This window comes from Alligator mississippiensis, chromosome 3, assembly GCF_030867095.1.
Source record: "Alligator mississippiensis isolate rAllMis1 chromosome 3, rAllMis1, whole genome shotgun sequence".
Lineage (NCBI taxonomy): Eukaryota > Metazoa > Chordata > Crocodylia > Alligatoridae > Alligator > Alligator mississippiensis.
This window is the reverse complement of record NC_081826.1, coordinates 243,014,791-243,033,577: the sequence shown is the minus strand read 5'-3', so window position 1 is coordinate 243,033,577 and position 18,787 is coordinate 243,014,791. Positions and strand designations below refer to the sequence as shown.

General features: G+C 42.0%; 2 protein-coding genes across 2 annotated transcripts in view; one reads left to right on the top strand and one right to left on the bottom strand.

Annotated features, from left to right (window-relative positions):
- Positions 1 to 5,746, top strand: part of POLR3G (RNA polymerase III subunit G) — a 31,517-nt gene extending 25,771 nt beyond the window's left edge. The window contains exons 9-10 of the mRNA XM_019483265.2: positions 2,824 to 2,958; positions 3,394 to 5,746. Of these exons, the coding sequence (XP_019338810.1) occupies positions 2,824 to 2,958; positions 3,394 to 3,480 (222 nt within the window). The 3' untranslated portion in view covers positions 3,481 to 5,746. The remainder of the gene's footprint in view (positions 1 to 2,823; positions 2,959 to 3,393) is intronic.
- A 4,800-nt stretch (positions 5,747 to 10,546) lies between these two features.
- LYSMD3 (LysM domain containing 3) lies at positions 10,547 to 18,304 on the bottom strand. The gene is made up of 2 exons (XM_006263754.4): positions 17,990 to 18,304; positions 10,547 to 14,887 (listed from the first exon to the last, which is right to left on the bottom strand). Exons 1-2 carry the CDS (start codon positions 18,290 to 18,292, stop codon positions 14,222 to 14,224), a joined length of 969 nt encoding a protein of 322 aa, XP_006263816.2. The 5' UTR covers positions 18,293 to 18,304; the 3' UTR covers positions 10,547 to 14,221.
- Between the last annotated feature and the right edge of the window lie 483 nt (positions 18,305 to 18,787).

Sequence of the window (18,787 nt, the reverse complement as noted above, 5' to 3'; positions counted from 1 at the left end):
ATTCTGAGATCATCTTTGATTGGGTGTTGCAGGATAGAGTTGAGAGCAATCTTGTCAACAATAGGAAGTTGATTGAGAAGGTCTTCAAAATGCTCCTTCCAATGGGTGTTGATAATTCCCCTTTCTTTGAGATTTGCACATATGTTGAATCTCCTTCTCCTTGTCTTCCTACCATCTGTTCTTCATATTGTGGGTCCTAGTTTGGACCTCTGCCCTGGCTTGTTGGAGATTCAATTTCTGTTGCTTGTGGTTGGTATCATTCTGCCAAGCACAAAAGGTCTTGCACTTATGGTGGATCAACTCTTAGATCTCCTGGTCATTCTCATCATTCCAGGCTTGATGTTTCCTGGTAGAGAATCCAAGTGTCTCTTCATAGGTGCCAGTAGTGATGAACATGAAGGCACCCCAAGTGCTGCCAACTCCCATTGTTGTTGATCGGAATTTGCCAGTTTTTCGTTGAAGCACTGGTAGAAAATGTCTTGCTTGGTAGGGTCCTTGAGTCCTTCAACATTGATCTTCCATTGGCAATGCTTCTGCTGCAGTCGTCATTTGGGCGTCCAGTTTGAGTGACAAAACTGAGTAGATGTGTCGCTGTTTGGTTTAGTAATCATCAGGTCCTAGCGTAGCTTAGGTAATGCGCACATCCTTGCGATCCCAGATACAAACGGTGATATAGTCAATCAGGTGCTGATGCTTAGATCATGGGTGTTGCCATGATGTCTTGTACCTGTTTTCTGGCAGAACAGGGTGTTGGTGATTGTATGTCCATGGTCCATGAATTCGGTTAAGATGAGATTGCTATTGGAGTTATCCTTTCCTACTCCTTCCTTGTTAATGGTTCCATTCCAGAGGTTCAGGTCCCTTCCAACTCTGGCATTTGAAATCACCAAGAAAAATGCGTTTCCTTCTGGAACGTCAGAAAGGACTTGGTCAAGGTTGGTGTAGAATTCCTTCTTGGTTTCGTCAGTGGTGTCAAGAGTTGGGGCATACGCGCTAATGGCAGTGGCATATTTAAGACGGGGAGTCATGAAGTGCTCATTAATTCCAATAGGGAACTCATTGAGTTGATTACGAGTTCATTCTTGATGGCAAAACCAAATCCGTGAAGCCGGCATCCTCCTTCCTGTTTATACTTCTAGAAGAAGTTATACCTATCTCCATGTTCTTTGAGCTCCCCATCTTATGCTCAGCACAGCGACATCGATATTGTGTCCCCTGAGTTCTTGAGCCACAATTGTTGTGTGGTACCCTGGATGTTCACTATTAGGTTTGTCCATGAGGGTGCTGATGTTCTAGGTCCCAAAATTGAATGTGTGTCTTTGTTGATTTTGCACCACAGTAAAGGTGATCCCACTGGATGCAGTTCTCCAGTGAGGAAGAAGGTAGACAGGCTATGTTTCGGCCACCTTTTCTAGTCCCCTCCCCACGTGGGGTGAGCAGGGTGGATCCTGAAGAGGTCTGCTCTGTTGCAGTGATAGCTGCTGAATCACGATCCTGTCTTCATCCAGGTGTTAGATGACCTTCTTGTAACTGCTACCTTCATGCCATTTCTTGACTAGGAGTTTCCAGACTTCACTGTCCTGCTCCCCTCTTCAATAGCTAGTCACCAAAGGGCTTGAAAAAAGTGCTGGAAAAGCCATTTTCATGGAAGATGCCATGTATGATATATTTTATTGTGGAGAAGATGCTGCACATTAACTTCAACACAGTTCTTGACAGAACAGGACTTGAATCCAATGCCAAGGAGCCCAAGACAACTGGAGATCTCATTCCACTGCAGCCTTCATCCATCTTCACAGCCATTGAGATTCTAACATCTTCTCCTTGTTGCACTGTTGAGGACTTGTAGACTCATGGCTGGGGGTTGGGCAGGCTTATTATAGTGGTTAACTGTACACACCATGTTACAGCACCATCAAAAGATATAGGTGCTTTTCAGGAGGGAAAGAATTGCCATCTGTTGTCCCTATCACGTCCTGGTGGTGCACTGCTGGTTCATCCACGACTGGTGGCAAAACTGTACTGCTACCCAGCACATCTACAGGTGGCAGATAGAGGAAGGTTAGCTGCAAAAGAAGCAGGGTTAACTAGGGGTGTAAATACCGATTTACATAAATATTTGTTTAACCTGTTGCGAAAATTATTAATTGGTCCGGCATAGAGATGGGGGTGGGTGCCCCATGGCAATGTGAATTGTGGGGGGGAGGCCCTGCCTGACTCTGCCATGGTGGAAAGGCTGCACCCACCCACCCTGAGCAGCATGGGGAGCCAGAGGCTAAAGCTGCCCCACCAGGCGGGCAGCACAGCCCAGGAAGTTCTGGAGGGATAACAGCCAGCAAGAGGCTGCAGCACCCCTTCTGTCCCCTCTCCTCTTCCCCTTCCCCTCCTCCTCATCCCCCTCTCCCTCACTCCTTGTAGCCTAGCTATTAGTCACCCCTGCCCTCTCCCCCCTCCCTTTCTTCTCACTTCTCTCCTCTCTCCCTCCCTCCCTCCTGCCCTGCCACTTTCCAGTTCTTGCTGGGACATGGCAGGACTTCCCTTCCTTCCCAGACTGCCTGGCTCCAGGCTAAATGATAACCAGTAAGCTAGAACTGGTTATCACTGAGGCGATCGCTTAATTGTTTAACCATTCACCTCCTGGGGTAAATCTGATGCATTGGATATACAAAGTCTTGGTAAAATACTGGGATTGTATTAAGCCACATATTTTCCCTACATTGTTGTTTCAATTGCTGGTTGTAACAAACCTGAATTCTGTGTTTTGGTAGGGTGGAGGGTGTGCTGTGAACAGAATATGTAGTTAATGTGACTGACTTATGACAGGAGTTGGAAAAGAAAGGCGATGAAGAAGAAAAATCAGATGAAGAGAAAGAGAAAAACAAAGATAAAGAAAAGGAAGATGAAGAAGAAGAAACAGCAGCAGCAGAAGAAGAATATGATGAAGAGGAACAAGAAGAGGTATAATGGTTCTTTTAAATCCGCTAAAAGAGCCAGTCTTTTTTAAAGATTTAATATAGTGGCAGGAATGATAACTGAAATCAAGCACCTGCCCACAAAGAAACTGCTAGTAAAAGTTATGCACATCATGACTTATCTTTTACCACTGTAATATAAGGCAATACTTTTGTATTGATAACTAGGTCTCCTAGTGAAAAAGGAAAAGGTGAAACTACTGACATTTAAACTTACCAGGAGTTAAGTTTTTCCTTTTTGGTCTCCCATCAAATTAAGGAAGGAGATTGTACCGTTTGTTTCAAGATGTTAGTATTAATCAGAATACAACATGAGGTGACTAGCCTTATTTAAACACTGTGTGAGAATTTAATACCTCCCTCATCTGCTTAAATTATATCTTAAAATACATACCTTCACTTATGTTATATTTTCATTTAGGAAAATGACTACATTGCTTCATATTTTGAAGATGGTGATGACTTTGGTGCTGACAGTGATGACAATATGGATGAAGCAACCTATTAGTTAATATGTCCTTCAGCCTTTTAATATTTCTGTTTAAATAGTTTGGAGGTGGGCCAAACAACCTCAACTCTTCATACAGCTAATAAAGTTTGAAGGACTAAGTACATACATGGACTAAGTACATATGTACTCAGAAGATTGGACACTTTGCTTTTATTATTTTATTGTGGTGAAAAATGGTAGACCAGATGCAATATTCTGCTCTTGCTAATTATTTTGCAGACAGATATTTATCACTGTAAAGTACTCTGAATCTCTCATATGATATATGCCATTGTATTGCCTCTGCCGTACTGGAAAAGAATGTATTTTGATTGAATTGTGCCTACGCGTTTGCACTTTCTTATGTTCTATGCATTACGGGCCACATCTTGGCCCTATTGAAATTAATAGAGAAACTCCTATGGACTTTGTTGAAACCAGGGCTTGAACCTTTTTGAATACATGTTGTTCCTGTTTAACAACTGACTTTCTAAGGAAGTTATAAACTTTGGTATTTGGGGGATTGAACTAACACTAATCACCGAGCACTTTAATTAGCATACTAACTTGAAGGTACTTTGGTGCCATGGACTAACAAGGTAAAAATATATTTTGAAAGGTTCTCACATTCTAGTCAAAAAAATTTTTTCACATCAGTCAACCAAAAAAGTACAATTTTTCAAAACTATTTCTTGCTGAGTGTAAGAAGAGGCAATGAATGAGGTTAAATTGCCTCTTATGAATTACTTTGTATCAAAAGTGAAGTTTGGGGCTTATTAGAGAACATGTAACTGAGGTCAAAATATGGCAGTGGGAAATTAGAAAATTCTAATTTCTAGTACTGGTTTTCAGATAGTTTTCCTTTGATGTTGAACAGGTCACTAAACCTCTCTGCCTTGGTTTCTCCATTTTTAAGTAAGTATAATACTGCCTACCTCATGAACTGTTGAATTGGTTTGTAAAATACTACCTGGGTAAACATTGTTTATTAAATATATGTTCCCAAATAACTATTACATGTAAGACTGGAGTCTGAAACAAAAGAAACATGGATCAAGAAAACCATCTATAATAGAAGAGAAACATGATGATGGTGAGAACAATATCATTACTTTTATTATTTTTGTGTATTTGAGTATGAATTTGTTGATTTGATCTGATCTTTCGATTACAGTAATCCTAGGGGTTACTTGTAACAACAGTAGGTAGAAACAGCCTTTTCAGCTGTGTCTAATATTTATGTGTAGAGAGCAACATATGATAGTAATAGGTTCCATTTAAAAAAAGTTTTTTGTTTTTTAATTCCAATAAAATAAATAGAAAATATTTGATCCTAAAATCTTAAATGTAAACTTGAAACTATCATATTGTCTTAGCCATGACTTTTTGTATCTTTTGAAGTGGCTACAGGAATTGTTTTCATGAAGAAGTAGTTGGAGACTTTGTAGCATTGTCTTTAAATCCCCTTTATGTGTAAGGAGATTAAACCTATTCTTGTGTGTATTTTTTACTTTATGCTTTTTTTTTTTTTCCTGGAATACCCACAGCTGCTGTTTTCAAGGAAAAGATGCTGAAGGATGCTAAAACAATACCAATCGGAGACCTTTTTATTTTAATTAAGGTCATGGCCATTTAAGAATTAATTTCAGAGTAATAACACAAATGAAAAATAGGAAATGGATATTTTTCCCTAGGATTATTGATCTGGACAATATAGTATAACTAAAAGTCTTTTATCTGTACTTTTGTCATCCCCTAATGGCACAAATTGGATCTGTGTTAGCTGATCAGATTGGTGCTTTCTTTTCCATCCAATGTTATAAATGCTGGTAACATCACCAATGCTTGGAAACTATAAAGATGTTCTCGCCCAATGAGAAATTGTTTTTCAGCTTGAAAAACATTTCCAGTTTTTAGTTTAAAAAATGGAATGTAAGCCTTTTAAAGCTTCCTTTCTTGGTGGCTGGGGCATGTGTGCCAAATACTTTTCCTTGGTGCTGACTGGATTCTGAAATTATATTGAATAATCTATAGAACACTTATGCAAGCACTCAGTGCAAGTAGAACTTAAAGCATGGCTGCATTTTTTTCTGATTTGGTTAAAATGTTCTCATTTTAAAAAAATAAAGGTAATTCTAAAAAATGAGAAATATAATGCAGGGTGTACATCAAATGTATATTTAAATTTTATTCTTAAATGCTTAATTGCTATGCAAGAAAATATTGCAAATCCTTGTATAATAATTTGTTTATTCAATAAATTGTTTTCTGTATTGCACAGGAAGGAAGCCTACCATGTTCCTTGTATCCTAACTAATAATAAGAACTTAAAAATAATGCTTGTTTATTTACTTACTTTTTAAGACTCTGGCTACACAAACTATATTTAATGCAAGCTTCAGTGGCTACACAGACCTGTATCTGTTCTCTCCCATGGATTTCTGCATATTTTGCACTTGGGCTCTTTAACTACACCAACCAAGGAAGAGATGGGTACAGTAAATGTCAAAAGGCCACAGAGAAAACTCTTTTGCTTATATTTATCAGAGCTGGTGGTAGTTGTAGCTAGTTCTTAAAATAGCCAGGCTGTCATGGATCTATCAACAACCACTTCATTTTCATAAGAAGTGCAAATTTTTCAAGTTGTTGTCCAATAAAAAGCAATTACCATGAAATGAAAAGCCAATTGAGCTCTGATACCATCAGAAGAATGACATAACAGATAAGAAACTATATAAAAAGCCACCACGTTTCAGTATCCACAAGTAAGAATTTTAACTAAAACCACAAGAAGGGAAATAGCAGGGCACAGCTTTAGATGTTTGGAGTAGAAGCTGATAAAAATGTCTTAGAAGTCTGTGGATATCTATGTATGAGTTATGTATGTGGATATGATATGTACAATGCTGGCCATAAGACCTGGAATCCTTGACTTCTTTTCATTATTAGAAATATACGGTCTCAAAAAAGACTTCCATTTTCTATGTTCCAAAGTAAATGGTCAAATGAGTTATATTTATAAATGTGACCTCCAGACCTTAAATACTCAGAAACAGGATCCTTGCTAATAATACTACATGCTACTACTTTGTTCATCAGTGCAAAAGCTGAAATTACTGCCTTAACAATTACAGCATCTGCCAGCACCCAGGGATTGTAGCAAAAGGATAAATGTGCATATAGTATATTTAACTACATGAAGAAAAGGGCAGGGTTAATTTGTAGGCGGATGCATATTCTGCCCCGGTAACAATATCCTTGACTTGACTACATAAACTCACTGCTTTAAAGACAATATGGCTGCATTTATCAGTTTGTGGCTGGGCATCTCCAAGGATGCTTTTGGTAATTAACCTCAAGGCACCAGTCAACTAGTTAGATTTTATGCATTATTCTATGCCTGCTCAGACTATCCTGTAGTTCAGTGGTCAGCAGCTTTTTAAAGCTGTGGACCTGAAGAACTTGGCTTGCATCAGAGATGAGCCAATGCTTCTGATCAGATCATTGCTGCAGGTGAAAGTGCTTGGTTCCATGGGTTGGATCTGGCTTGCTGATTCCTACTGTAGTTGTTAATAGCTCTTCTTTTGGAAAGGCAATCTTTTGTGTCATCCATGAGCAAGCTGGTAGGAGAGGCACTGAAAACCACTTGTGTTCAGCGATCTGGCTATTATAGAAACTGAAGCTACCATGACCAAGAAGGAGTGAATCTGAAAGTTGCTCCCACTCTGCAAATGGAATGTAAGAACAAATTTAAAAAAATTATGTGAATTAGTTTACCCTGGTGCCCAGAACTGATACTAAAACGAGACTAGTTCATGCACTTAGGAAATGTGCTTAGAAATTGAACAAAGCCACAGTTCTGAAAAACTCTCTCACTGGAACAAGTAATTCAGCTAAGGGCCTTGGGCTAAGCTGTGTAGTATGATATAAAAACATAAGTAGTGCCACACTGGGTCAGACCAAGGGTCTGTCTAGCCCAGGATTCTGTCTATGAGTGTCCTCTGTGGTCTCCCTTATTAAGGGAGGCTTATAGTTTTTGTGATGGACAAAAGCCTATGACCCTTGGCATATCAAATAGGCCTGTCTATGAGTGGCAGGAATGGATACTTTGAGGAAGAACATTGAACTGGGTACATCTAGACAGAGCAATGATTCTCAACCAGGGTGTCACAGCATTTGGGTGCCTTGAGGCCCTTTCAAGAATGCCACACATTAGCATTGTTAGGTTTACAAACATGATTTACAAGATAAACCAAGTGATTTCCAATAAAAATCCATAGTTGTGGTCTTATGTTCTTTACAATAGAAAAAGTGCTTTTATTATTTTTCAGCAGGGAATAAAGTGAGAACTAAGAGCTAGCATTTTCCAAGGGATAGCTTGAGTTTAAATGCTGAGAACCGCTGACCTAAAGTTATCAATCCCATGTTCATAACCCTGCCGGGCATCCACATTTGTTGGTTTAGAGATGCCAGAGGATACATCTTTGACTGCTCTGTTGAATAGCTGTTAGACCTATTGTCCATGATTTTGCTTAGTCTATTTTTTTAACCTGGCTAGTGTCTGCCTCTAGCACCTCCTGTGGTAATGAGTTCCACAAATTAACAATATGCTGTGTGAAAAAGTACTTTCTCCTGTTAGATTTAACTCTGATTCCCACATTTCAGTAGGTTCCCCTTAGTCCTAGTATTCTGGATCTTGGTGAATAGCAGTTCTATATTCACTTTTGTCTACACCCTTCATGATGTTCCCTATCACAGCCAGCCTTCTCCTTTTCAAACTGAAGATTCATAGATTCATAGATGCTAGGGTTGGAAGGGACCCTCAATAGATCATTGATTCTGACCCCCTGCATAGGCAGGAAAGAGTGCTGGGTTCAGATGACCCCAGCTAGATGCATATCTAACCTCCTCTTGAAGAGCCCCAGGGTAGGGGAGAGCACCACCTCCCTTGGGAGCCCATTCCAGACCTTGGCCACTCTGTGAAGTTCTTCCTAATGTCTAGTCTAAATCTGTTCTCTGCTAGCTTGTGGCCATTATTTCTTGTAACCCCCGGGGGCACCTTGGTGAATAAAACCTCACCAATTCCCTTCTGTGCCCCTGTGATTATAGGCAGCCACAAGATTGCCTCTCAACCTTCTCTTGTGGAGGCTGAAGAGGTCCAGGTGCCCCAGTCTCTCTTCATAGGGCTTGGCCTGCAAGCCCTTAACCATAGAGTGGCCCTTCTCTGGACCCTCTCCAGGTTATCCACATCCCTCTTGAAGCGTGGCACCCAAAACTGCACGAAGTATTCCAACTGCGGTCTGACCAGCGCCCGATAGAGGGGAAGTATCACCTCCTTGGATCTGTTCGTCATGCATCTGCTGATGCACGATAAAGTGCCATTAGCTTTTCTGATGGCTTCGTCACACTGCCGACTCATGTTCATCTTGGAGTTCACTAGGACTCCAAGATCCCTTTCCGCTTCCGTTCCACCAAGCAGGTCATTTCCTAGGCAGCAGGTATGCTGGACATTTTTCCTCCCTAGGTGCAGCACTTTGCATTTCTCCTTGTTGAACTGCATTCTGTTGTTTTCTGCCCATATGTCCAACCTGTCCAGGTCTGCTTGTAGTTGTTCCCTGCCCTCCAGCGTGTCCACTTCTCCCTACAGTTTTGTATCCTCCGCAAACTTGGACAGAGTACACTTCACTCCCTCGTCCAAGTCACTGATGAAGACATTGAAGAGTATCGGTCCCAGGACTGAACCCTGCGGGACCCCACTGCCCACACCCTTCCAGGTCAATACTGACCCACCCACTATGACTCTCTGGGTGCGACCCTCTAGCCAATTCGCCACCCACTGGACTGTGTAGTTATCTAAGTCACAGCCTCTTAACTTGTTTACCAGTATGGTGTGGGATACCGTATCGAAGGCCTTCCTGAATTCTAGGTATACATCAACCCCTACTCCTGCATCCAGGCGTTTTGTAACCCAGTCACAAAAAGAGACTAGTCAGGCATGATCTACCTGCTACGAACCCTTGCTGGTTTCCCCTCAGCATAATTTGTCCTGCCGCGCTCTCACAAATGTGAGCCTTGATCATTTTTTTCAAAGACTTTGCCTAGGATGGAGGTGAGACTGACTGGCCTATAGTTCCCTGGGTCCTCCTTCCTCCCCTTCTTGAAAATGGGGATCACATGGGCCCTTTTCCAGTCCTCCAGGACCTGGCCCTTGCGCCATGACTGCTCAAATATTATCGCCAGTGGTTGCGCAATGACATCAGTCAGTGCCTTCAGTACCCTCGGATGGAGCTCATCCAGGCCTGCCGACTTAAAGGCATCCAGTTCCTCCAAGTGACCCTGCACCTTCTCAGGGTCTACGCTTGGTAGTCTGGTGTCCTGCTGCTGTGTTTCTACAATCCCAGTGAGAGCCTCGTCTTGCCCCTCGCTTAGGAACACTGAGGCAAAGAACTTGTTGAGTTCAGCCTTGTCCCCCCTGCCCGTCACCAAGAGTCCTAGCCTTTTTAGTTTCCCTTACTATGGCAACTGCTCCATACACTGACAGTTTTATTTCCCCCTGTCATATACAGAACTGAAATCACTTTGTTTTTCCTTTATTGAAATTCAAATTGGAATTTGAACATGGACTGTAATTTGCTAGTATATTGAATTAAACCAGTTAATCAATTAAAAAAAATATTTTGCAAGTGCAAATTATTTATGAAGTAAAATGGGTTTCAGATATAAGCTCTGAGTATGACAGGTAAAGGTTGGTTAATATGCCACTATGTGGAAGGGCTTCCTGGAATTGTATTAGTGTTCTTGTTTCTTCAATACCCCTCCCTCTTTTTTAGTGGGGTAATCATTTTCAGAAATGTCACCGTAGGTAAAAAGCTACCATTTGGTGATCTGGATTTAAGTCTAGTTATTCATGCTTTAATTTATAAGTAAAGTGTGTTCTATTTATACATGCTAGGTGTGAATATTATACTCCAATCTAACCAGACAAATGAAGATATTTCATTACCCAATAAATGTAGCGTTAGCTTGTACATAATGTGTGTAATGTGTTAATGAAGTAAGGAGATATACAGACAATAAGAACATGTTTAAGTTTACCAACTTTCATTTTAAAAAAAGTTTATTTTTTTTAAGAGTACTCAGAAACTCTTCTAAAAATATGAAGCAATTAAAAGCAGACTTTTTTTTATATCAGAGATTTGCATCTTCAATCCAGGATTTTTTTAGAAATACTTACATATTAAGCCTGTGTCAAATATGTTTTTGTTATATAAAGACCACTTGTGGCAAGGTATTCCAAAATATAGCAGACTTAAATAAAAGTTTACATGATTCCAACAGTGCAATATGCACTTAGATTAAAAACTGACTTCGTGAGCAGCAGCAGCAGCATATTGTATCGACTAGTTTAAAGCATGATTTGCCACTCAAGTACACCATCTCTTATAAGTCTTTCTATAACTTTTACAAAACTAATTTTACCACAGCACTCAAATCATTCAGTTATGTGGAAATCTGTTCTATAGAGTGCAATCAGATTAATGTTTAGTGGTATAACTAACCAAAGATGTTGCATTGTTGATCATGTAGTAGCTGGAAAACAATAATACAGTTGTACAGAATGAGACTACCTACAAAAGAGCAAATTAAAAATGTAGATAGATGACTCCTTTCTAATACTAATATAAATGTCATATATAAGATTTGTTAAAACTTATTTTCTACTCTTCAAAAAAATTGCTGTAACAAAGGTCAGGTGAGTATAGTGTGGCTTAAAGAAAAATTACTTTAAGTATTTATCTAGTGAATACTTTGGAATTACTACCAACAACATTTTCCCATACAATATAATGCTCCACAAGTTTTCTTAGAATGATTTATGATATGTTACAGGTATCATAAACCCCCTTCCCCAAAACCACATAATTAGCCAAGTCTGAGATGCAAGTGAATAAGGTTTCTCAGTATGTAATACTGTGTAAACTGAAACACAATCTAATTATCATCATGGGTAAATTCTTTGGGCACTTCCTAATGACTGCCCTGAAAATCTTTTAGTAGCATTAAAAAAAAAAAATCTTTAGAGGTAGTATTAGGTGATCTCTGCTTGTATTACTACTTTATTTTCTTATGGTAGTGGCAGTCTAATTTTATTAGGTCACACACAATATTTAAAGATCACGGAGTGAACAAATGGAATATCAAACTCATGTACCACAGTTCAGAAACCCCTGTTTTCATGTTGCTTCATCAAGATTCACCACTCCCAGCTTGCCCCAAAACATTTCACAGAATGCAGGTGTATTTCTATCTGCCCTCAAGTTTTAAGCTATTCTAGTCTCAACATGCACATTTCTGTAATTGTCACAAGCTTACATTTAAAAGCACTGTACAGCACAGGCAGCTAGTGTTAGCCCAATTAAGAAATTATTTTTGCCATCCTTAAAAACCTTGCATCAGAATTTTAGATCGAGGAAGAGCTCATGGTGTACTACTTTCATTTCTCAGAATTACTTGTTTACACCATACACTTGGGTGGATACTGTTTAAGCATATTAGGAAACAGTGAAGTATATTCCACTCCTTCCCAGTCTGCAAACTTTTTTTTGGTCAAAAGTCTATTTTCATTTAATCTCAGCAGTCTATTTGTATAGCCAAATAATTATAAGCAGAACATTACAATAAACATGTTGATATGAGAAATAGCATGTCATAGGCACTATCCTAATTCATATTTAATAATAATACATAAGCACCATCCCTCCCATATTTAAACAAAAGGGCAACAGACAAAACTTGTCATTTCTCCTTTTGTTAGATGCAACTTAAAAAAAAAAAAAAAAAAGTTCTACAGTTTAGAAACCTGCCTCTCTCTAGGGGCAGATATTTCAGAGCAGAACAGTGGCTGCAAAGCAAATTTCTAGGCCAGCTGCTGTGCAGCTTCTTTTGAAATATTTTAGAAATTAGCAGAAAAAGTAGCTTTGTTTCTCTGAGGCCCATGTATGTGCTACCATAAGCATCCACTCATAAACACGAAGATAGAAGCTGCCTGAGATCACTTTGAGGAAAGACAGTTCCTTCCACAATTTAAGATGCAACTGGAAGGGAATATTTCCTTAATATAAAAAGGATTCTAAAGGAACTGTCAAGGCAAGTACCAAATGCCTTGGATTGTTCTGCCATACCAGTAGACCAGAAAAAGGCACATAGGCTTGCTTAACCAATTTTTAGCTGTTAAAATTTTCAAGCAGCAAATTACTATACAGAGCAGTAACTTGATGTACAAAAATCTCAATGGATTGTATTTAGGCATCAAAACATACCCACTTTATATGAAACAAATGACCTCAAGCTGGCCTATCAAGCATGTACAAAATTAATACATAAGAATGAGTAGACCGTGTGCACAGAATTAGAGATCCAAAACTGGATAGTGGTTCCTATTTGTATAGAAATACATTTTTACTCCAATACAAGTGATTCAAGATAATTTAAATGTCTTAGCTTTCTCACAATCATTCCTTAACTAATTACTTTTAAAACTCTATCCCTGCAATTTCACCATTTCATGTATGTTCTAAAAGGCAGTAATCATCATGTTGTCAGAAAATGTCTTCCAGCATACAGAATAGTAGGTTATAAACACATAGTACTTACCTGAATTTCAGTATATCTTTTTAAATACATCTTGGCAAATTAATTCCCTCACCACAAAGGCCCCAAAGAATACATGAAAGTAGTGCTAGAAGGGACCTCAGGGGGCCATCTAGTCCAGTCCCTAGCTCAAGACAGGATTCCTCTAACCATCCTAGTCAAGTGTCTGTGTAACCAAGGATGGCTATTACACAACCCCTCTTGGGTAGGCTGTTCCAATGCATAGCCACCTTGTATTGAAAAGTTTTTCCTAGTGTCCAACCTCAGCAGTCTCCCCTGTTGCAGTCTGAGGCCATTGTTCCTAGCCCTGTCTCCTACAGCTGCAGAGGAAAGTCTTAGTCTTCAGTCTCCATAATCATGCTTTAGGTACTTGAAGCCTATTGCAAAAATTTCCTCTCCATCTTCTTTTTTCCAGATCAAGTGTAGTTCTTTCAACCTTTCCTCGTTGCCTTCATTTTTCCTCTAGGAGGTTTTACAACAATGTAAAAAAGATTTTTTTTTTTATTTTAAGAATATTTCAGTTAGTTCCATGCACTAGCCCCCACATGAAACAACATATTCTTTGGTGTATGTTGTGAATAAAACAAGTAGGGTGCATCTTCATTTAATAGCTGTAGAATTCTTATTTAAGTATTGATTGTATTGTGTATGGCTAAGTAACATAACTGGAGTATGAAACACTTTCTGGAAATTAAACATTTCAAGGTACACAGCTTTAAGATGTAAATGATATAGTCAATTTTTTCTTATGTCAATGAAACCTGCATTTTTTACTTCACTTTAAAGAGCAATCATTAATTTAAATAAGACGACATAAATAGAAACAAATGTGCAAAGATTTTCAAAAATGTGTCCTGTTTACACACACACACACACACGCAATCTCACATTAGACCTGGAAATGTACAACATGTCTGACAATTTAAATGACCCAGAGAAGCATTCTCTCATAACCAAAGACAGAAGGTGCCCAAAACTCTTCGTTAAATTCAGGGATGCTTTGCTTCCCTTATTTTAATACTGCCCATTAAGTGAAAGTGTACATCATAAAATGTGTTATCTATGTTCCAGATGTATTTTGTATTCTAGGTTTTGCTCCATCTGAATATTACGTGATATGTCTATGAACAACAGTTGCCTGGTGCTTTTGATTATAATGCTGAATCTCCTCTTCACTTTCAACTTTCATGATATTTGCTGGGTTTATTCCATTTCCAATTTGTTTCTGATGTGATGGTGATGTGACTAGTGAATGAGATGATTCCATTGTAGAATGGTGACTAACATCCACTTTCATTAGAACCTCATAATATAAGAGATAAAAAACTGGAGTTACTATTCCAATCACCAACATAATCACTACAGCTGTCCACCAGCCTATGCCCCAGTCTGCTCCATAGTAGGGATCTTTGCACTTTTTGTTTTTGCCATCAGGTTCAAAGTGGATCTGTTGTGTTGATAAGGCAGAAACAACTTCATTAAGGTTCTCTCTTTTTGTATCATTACACTTTACTATTTGTTCTATATCTCTGTCTACTTCTTTCAAGAAATTGCCAACAGTCTCATTACAGGAGAATGCATCAGAAGTTGGTGATGTTTCTTGAATTTCTGGGCAATACTGAGAAGAAGATGCAGGTCGCAAAAGTTGCCTGCCTTTTGGAGAACAATGCATTTCGGTTAGTACACTGAACTTCTTCACTGGAATTTTGATAGACCTCAGTGCAAAAAAATCCTGGTCAGTGATAAGATTGTTAACCCTCTTGATGTCTGCAACCTAAGAACAAGATAAAGAAATATAGTTTAAACATTACAAAATATTCAGTAAATCTTTTCAACAGTCCTCTAATCTGCCAAATGACAGCATTCAGCACCAGAACAGAAGTAACATTTTATAAATTGACACTAGGGGTGCACGAAGCAAGCCATATTTAATTCGGAGGACAGTAATTCGATTCGGATCACTGTCCCGATTTGATTCAGCCAAATTTGAAGATTCTGTTCTGATTAAGAGAATCAGCGATTCAGATATAGACAAAGCTTTAAATGTTTTTTCTACATATCTCAAGGTACCAGGCGTGGCTCATGAACACTGAGATACTGGGGCAGATGGAGTGTCCCACATGAGCATGGGGGGTTCCCCTGTGTGCTGACTGGCAGACCCGGACTGGAAGCATTTCCAGTCCACTTCCGGGTCAGCTGCCAGGTGCAGGGGGACCCCCCCACCCCACCTTGGTGATTGGCCACAGGGGGGACCCCTGGTGCCCCGCCAGAACCAGGAGGCACCATTCACCAAGCCGGGGTACAGGGGTCCCCCACACGCTCCACAGCAAACCCAAAAGTGGACTGGAAGTGCTTCTTGTTCACTTGCAGGTCTGCCACGGAGCGTGCTGGCCCCCGCCCATGCTCCCGTGGGACGCTCCACCCACCCCAGCATCTCAGCATTCACGAGCCACCTGGTACCTTGAGTTAAGTAGAAAAAACATATAAAACTGTGTCTATGGCCAAATCATTGAATCTCTCTGAATCTATTTGGAGGGTTGATTTGATTCAGAGAGATTAAAGGGTCTCCTGATTCAATTTGGATTTGGAGATTTGGCCGTCATATCAGGCTGAATCTCTGCCAAACTGAATCAGCAACTGAAGCTTCCTAATTGACACCCAGTCAAAATTAATCTCAGGGGAGACAGAAAATAAGCAAACTTAAAATACATTTGAAACAGACAAGAGCACATTACTGGGAGGCATACATTCCATTTTAATCCAGAGACTCACTTTGATTGTCTTTTGGGAGGGGAAAAGTCATTTAACTCATCCTAGCAGTTCCATCTGTGAAGGGAAGAAAAAAAAAAACCCCAACCAAAAACTCTTCTGTCTCTATTGTAAAACTCTAGCTATTTTTTTGCAAATTAACTATTACTGTAAATCTAAGACATCCATTGTAGCAGAAAGCCCCTTCATACATTTCCCTTCTGGACGCTGATATAAACAGAAGTCCCTTCTTGCCTGCACCCTCCATTTTGTGCATTTTTTTCCTTCTAAGTATTGTCAGAGACCTAGCACACACATTGCATGGGTGTGGCAAGGCTCAGAGCAAGCCAGAAGTAGGGATCTGCCTAAACTAGCCAATAGGAACTACCAAGTATAAGGATAGGATTTAAACATGGAATTGCTCAATAGCAACTAGAACCTGTATGCTTAGGGAACTTCAGTCAGTCTTGGCTTCCAGTCTGCCCTAAGAAATATTTAAGCATGTTATGCTAAGTGGAAGTTTCAACAGGAGAGATTAAGCAGCTCCCAACCAAGAATGCCTAGTGGTCACAACACATTCTAGGACACACAGAATGTGGGTTTAAGGCAGAGAAAACATTTGAAACCAAGCCTCCTACAACCCTGACAGTTCCTTAACCGCTACTGGTGAGAGAGACCTCTTTAAGGTGTGTTTTGTTTGTAGTCCACTCAAATCAGCACACCCTGTAAGCAAGAGGCAGACTTTCTAGGGTGAAAGTCTAAATAGGACTTTCACTACCTAGCTCAGCATGCCGTGATACTGTGAAGATCCACAATAGCTGAGGACTCTGCAGGAGCTCTGGACTAAAACCCTGTACTCTAAGGTGTGGAAAAAGGAACCTTATTCAAAACCTCGCTTGGGAACAGATAGAAACACGTCAAGCTCATACAAGTTAGTTCCCAAGGCCACAACAGGCCTAGGGAAGAACATATAGACAAATAATTAAAAGTAATTCCCCACGTTAGTACCCATTTGTGGCAATTAAAGGGAGCTTCAAAGCCCTGGAATAAAGATATGATTCCCTCTCCATAAATTACTTTGAATGAGGCAAAATTCCATTAAAATAAAGGGAAAGTTATTATACTACTAAGCATTCAAATCAAGAAGCATCAGAGTAAAGGCTGCTCTATTTCATATCCACCCACCTGCAACTACCACATAGGCTTCATCCTTACATTCTTCAAAATAAATATGTTTTCCCCCCCACTTCCCCCAGGCTTTCCCCTCACACCCATTATTATGTTGCATATACTGAAACAGTTTTTTCTCCTCTGATCCAGTAGTGCTCAGCTTTCCAGCTCTGGAGACTGGATAAGAGGCTCATAGCTGGTACATGGATGCTATCCCATGCACCAGATCTGGCTATGGGCTAATCCAACCCCGAGCCCTGGATCTAGCCAGCGACCCTGCACACGAGTCCCGCTGTAGACCAGTGATCTAGCAAACGGGGCCACATCCTCTGGCCCATGGGTCTTCCCCTGGTTCCAGAAATCTGGCAGCAGGGGAGCAGCAGTTAACATTGCTGCCACTCCGTCGCCTAATTTCCCTACTTGTGGGGAGTCCCACACAGGCTTTCTGATTTGCCTTTGGGGAAATGTTGGCTTAGCCCCAAGGAAAACTAGAAGCCCGCCTTGGTGATGCAGGCTGCTAAGGGCACAGCACTGATTCTTTAGGACACACAAAAATGTAACAGGGATGGGAGTGAGGTCAGAGATATATAAGCAAGTGCACCAAAAGGAACATGGAGCACAACATGCTGGACAGCAGCCTGAGTGAGGCCGAGGAGCCAAGGGACAAGGGCAGGTAGACCCCCTCAGGCCCGGGCCCACGGGGTCACAGCCACTCTGCTCTAAGCCAGGTGTGCCTGACCCCAGCCGGGGGCCACATCCAGCCCACAGAGCCGGGTCACCTGGCTCATGGGGCTCCGTGTGGCCCCACAGATTTGGCAGAGCTGCCAGGCGGGGAGGTCGCGAGGGGCCTGACGACCGAGAGCGGGAGCAGGCCCGCCCCGACTGCAGCAGGCAGGGCCCGAGCCAGCAGCAGAGGCCGAGGCCTAGCCCGGGGAGCACTGGGTGCAGCGGCCCTCACCGAGCAACAGTACTGCAGCGCGATGGCGTTGAGCGTCTCGCCTTCGCGTATGTCCCTAGTGAGCAGGACGGGGAGGTCAGGCCGGTCCCGCGCGCCGCCCCGGCGCCCCTTCTCCCGGCCGCGCGGCCGCAGCTCCTGCCCGTCTGCCTCCTCCTCCGCCTCGCCCTCGCGGCCCAGCGCGTGCGGCAGCCCGGTAGCCCCGGGGCTGGGGGTGAGGGGGCCCGCGGCGGCTGCAGCCAGCGGCGAGAAGCGGGCGCCCGGGCTCCGCGCCGTCATGCTGCCCCACCGCCCCCCGCTGCCCATAGCAATGGCGGCGCCCACCGCCCCCTCACGCCTGCCGCCGCCACGTCCGCAAGGCGGCCCCGCCCCCCGAGCACGCGCAGTACGGACCGTTACCCCGAGCAGCGCGCAGTCTTCCGGGGTTTACGGGTAGTGCATGCCCCGCCCTCCGCGCGTCACCTCCCGCAGCTCCTGCGGCTCTAGGAGTGACGTTACCGCTCCGCCCACCTGGGGAGGGTGGGGCTGTGCGCCTCTTCCCCCGCTCCCTGGCGTGGATAGGGGGCGCTGGCAGCTCCTCTGCTCTCTCCCTCCGCCCAAAGCCTTCCCGACAGCCCTTGCGAGCGGCAGCAGAGTTGGGGGAAGGGGTCAGGGATGAGGAGGGCAGCAGGTCCCTGCCCTCTCCTTAACCAGGCTCCAGCAGGGCTGGTTCCTTTGAGGTGCTTGGAGGTGTTCAGGTGGCCCCTTGCTTGCTCCAGCCTTTGTGTGCTGCAGCGTGGTGGCCCCCTGGGCTGTGCAGAT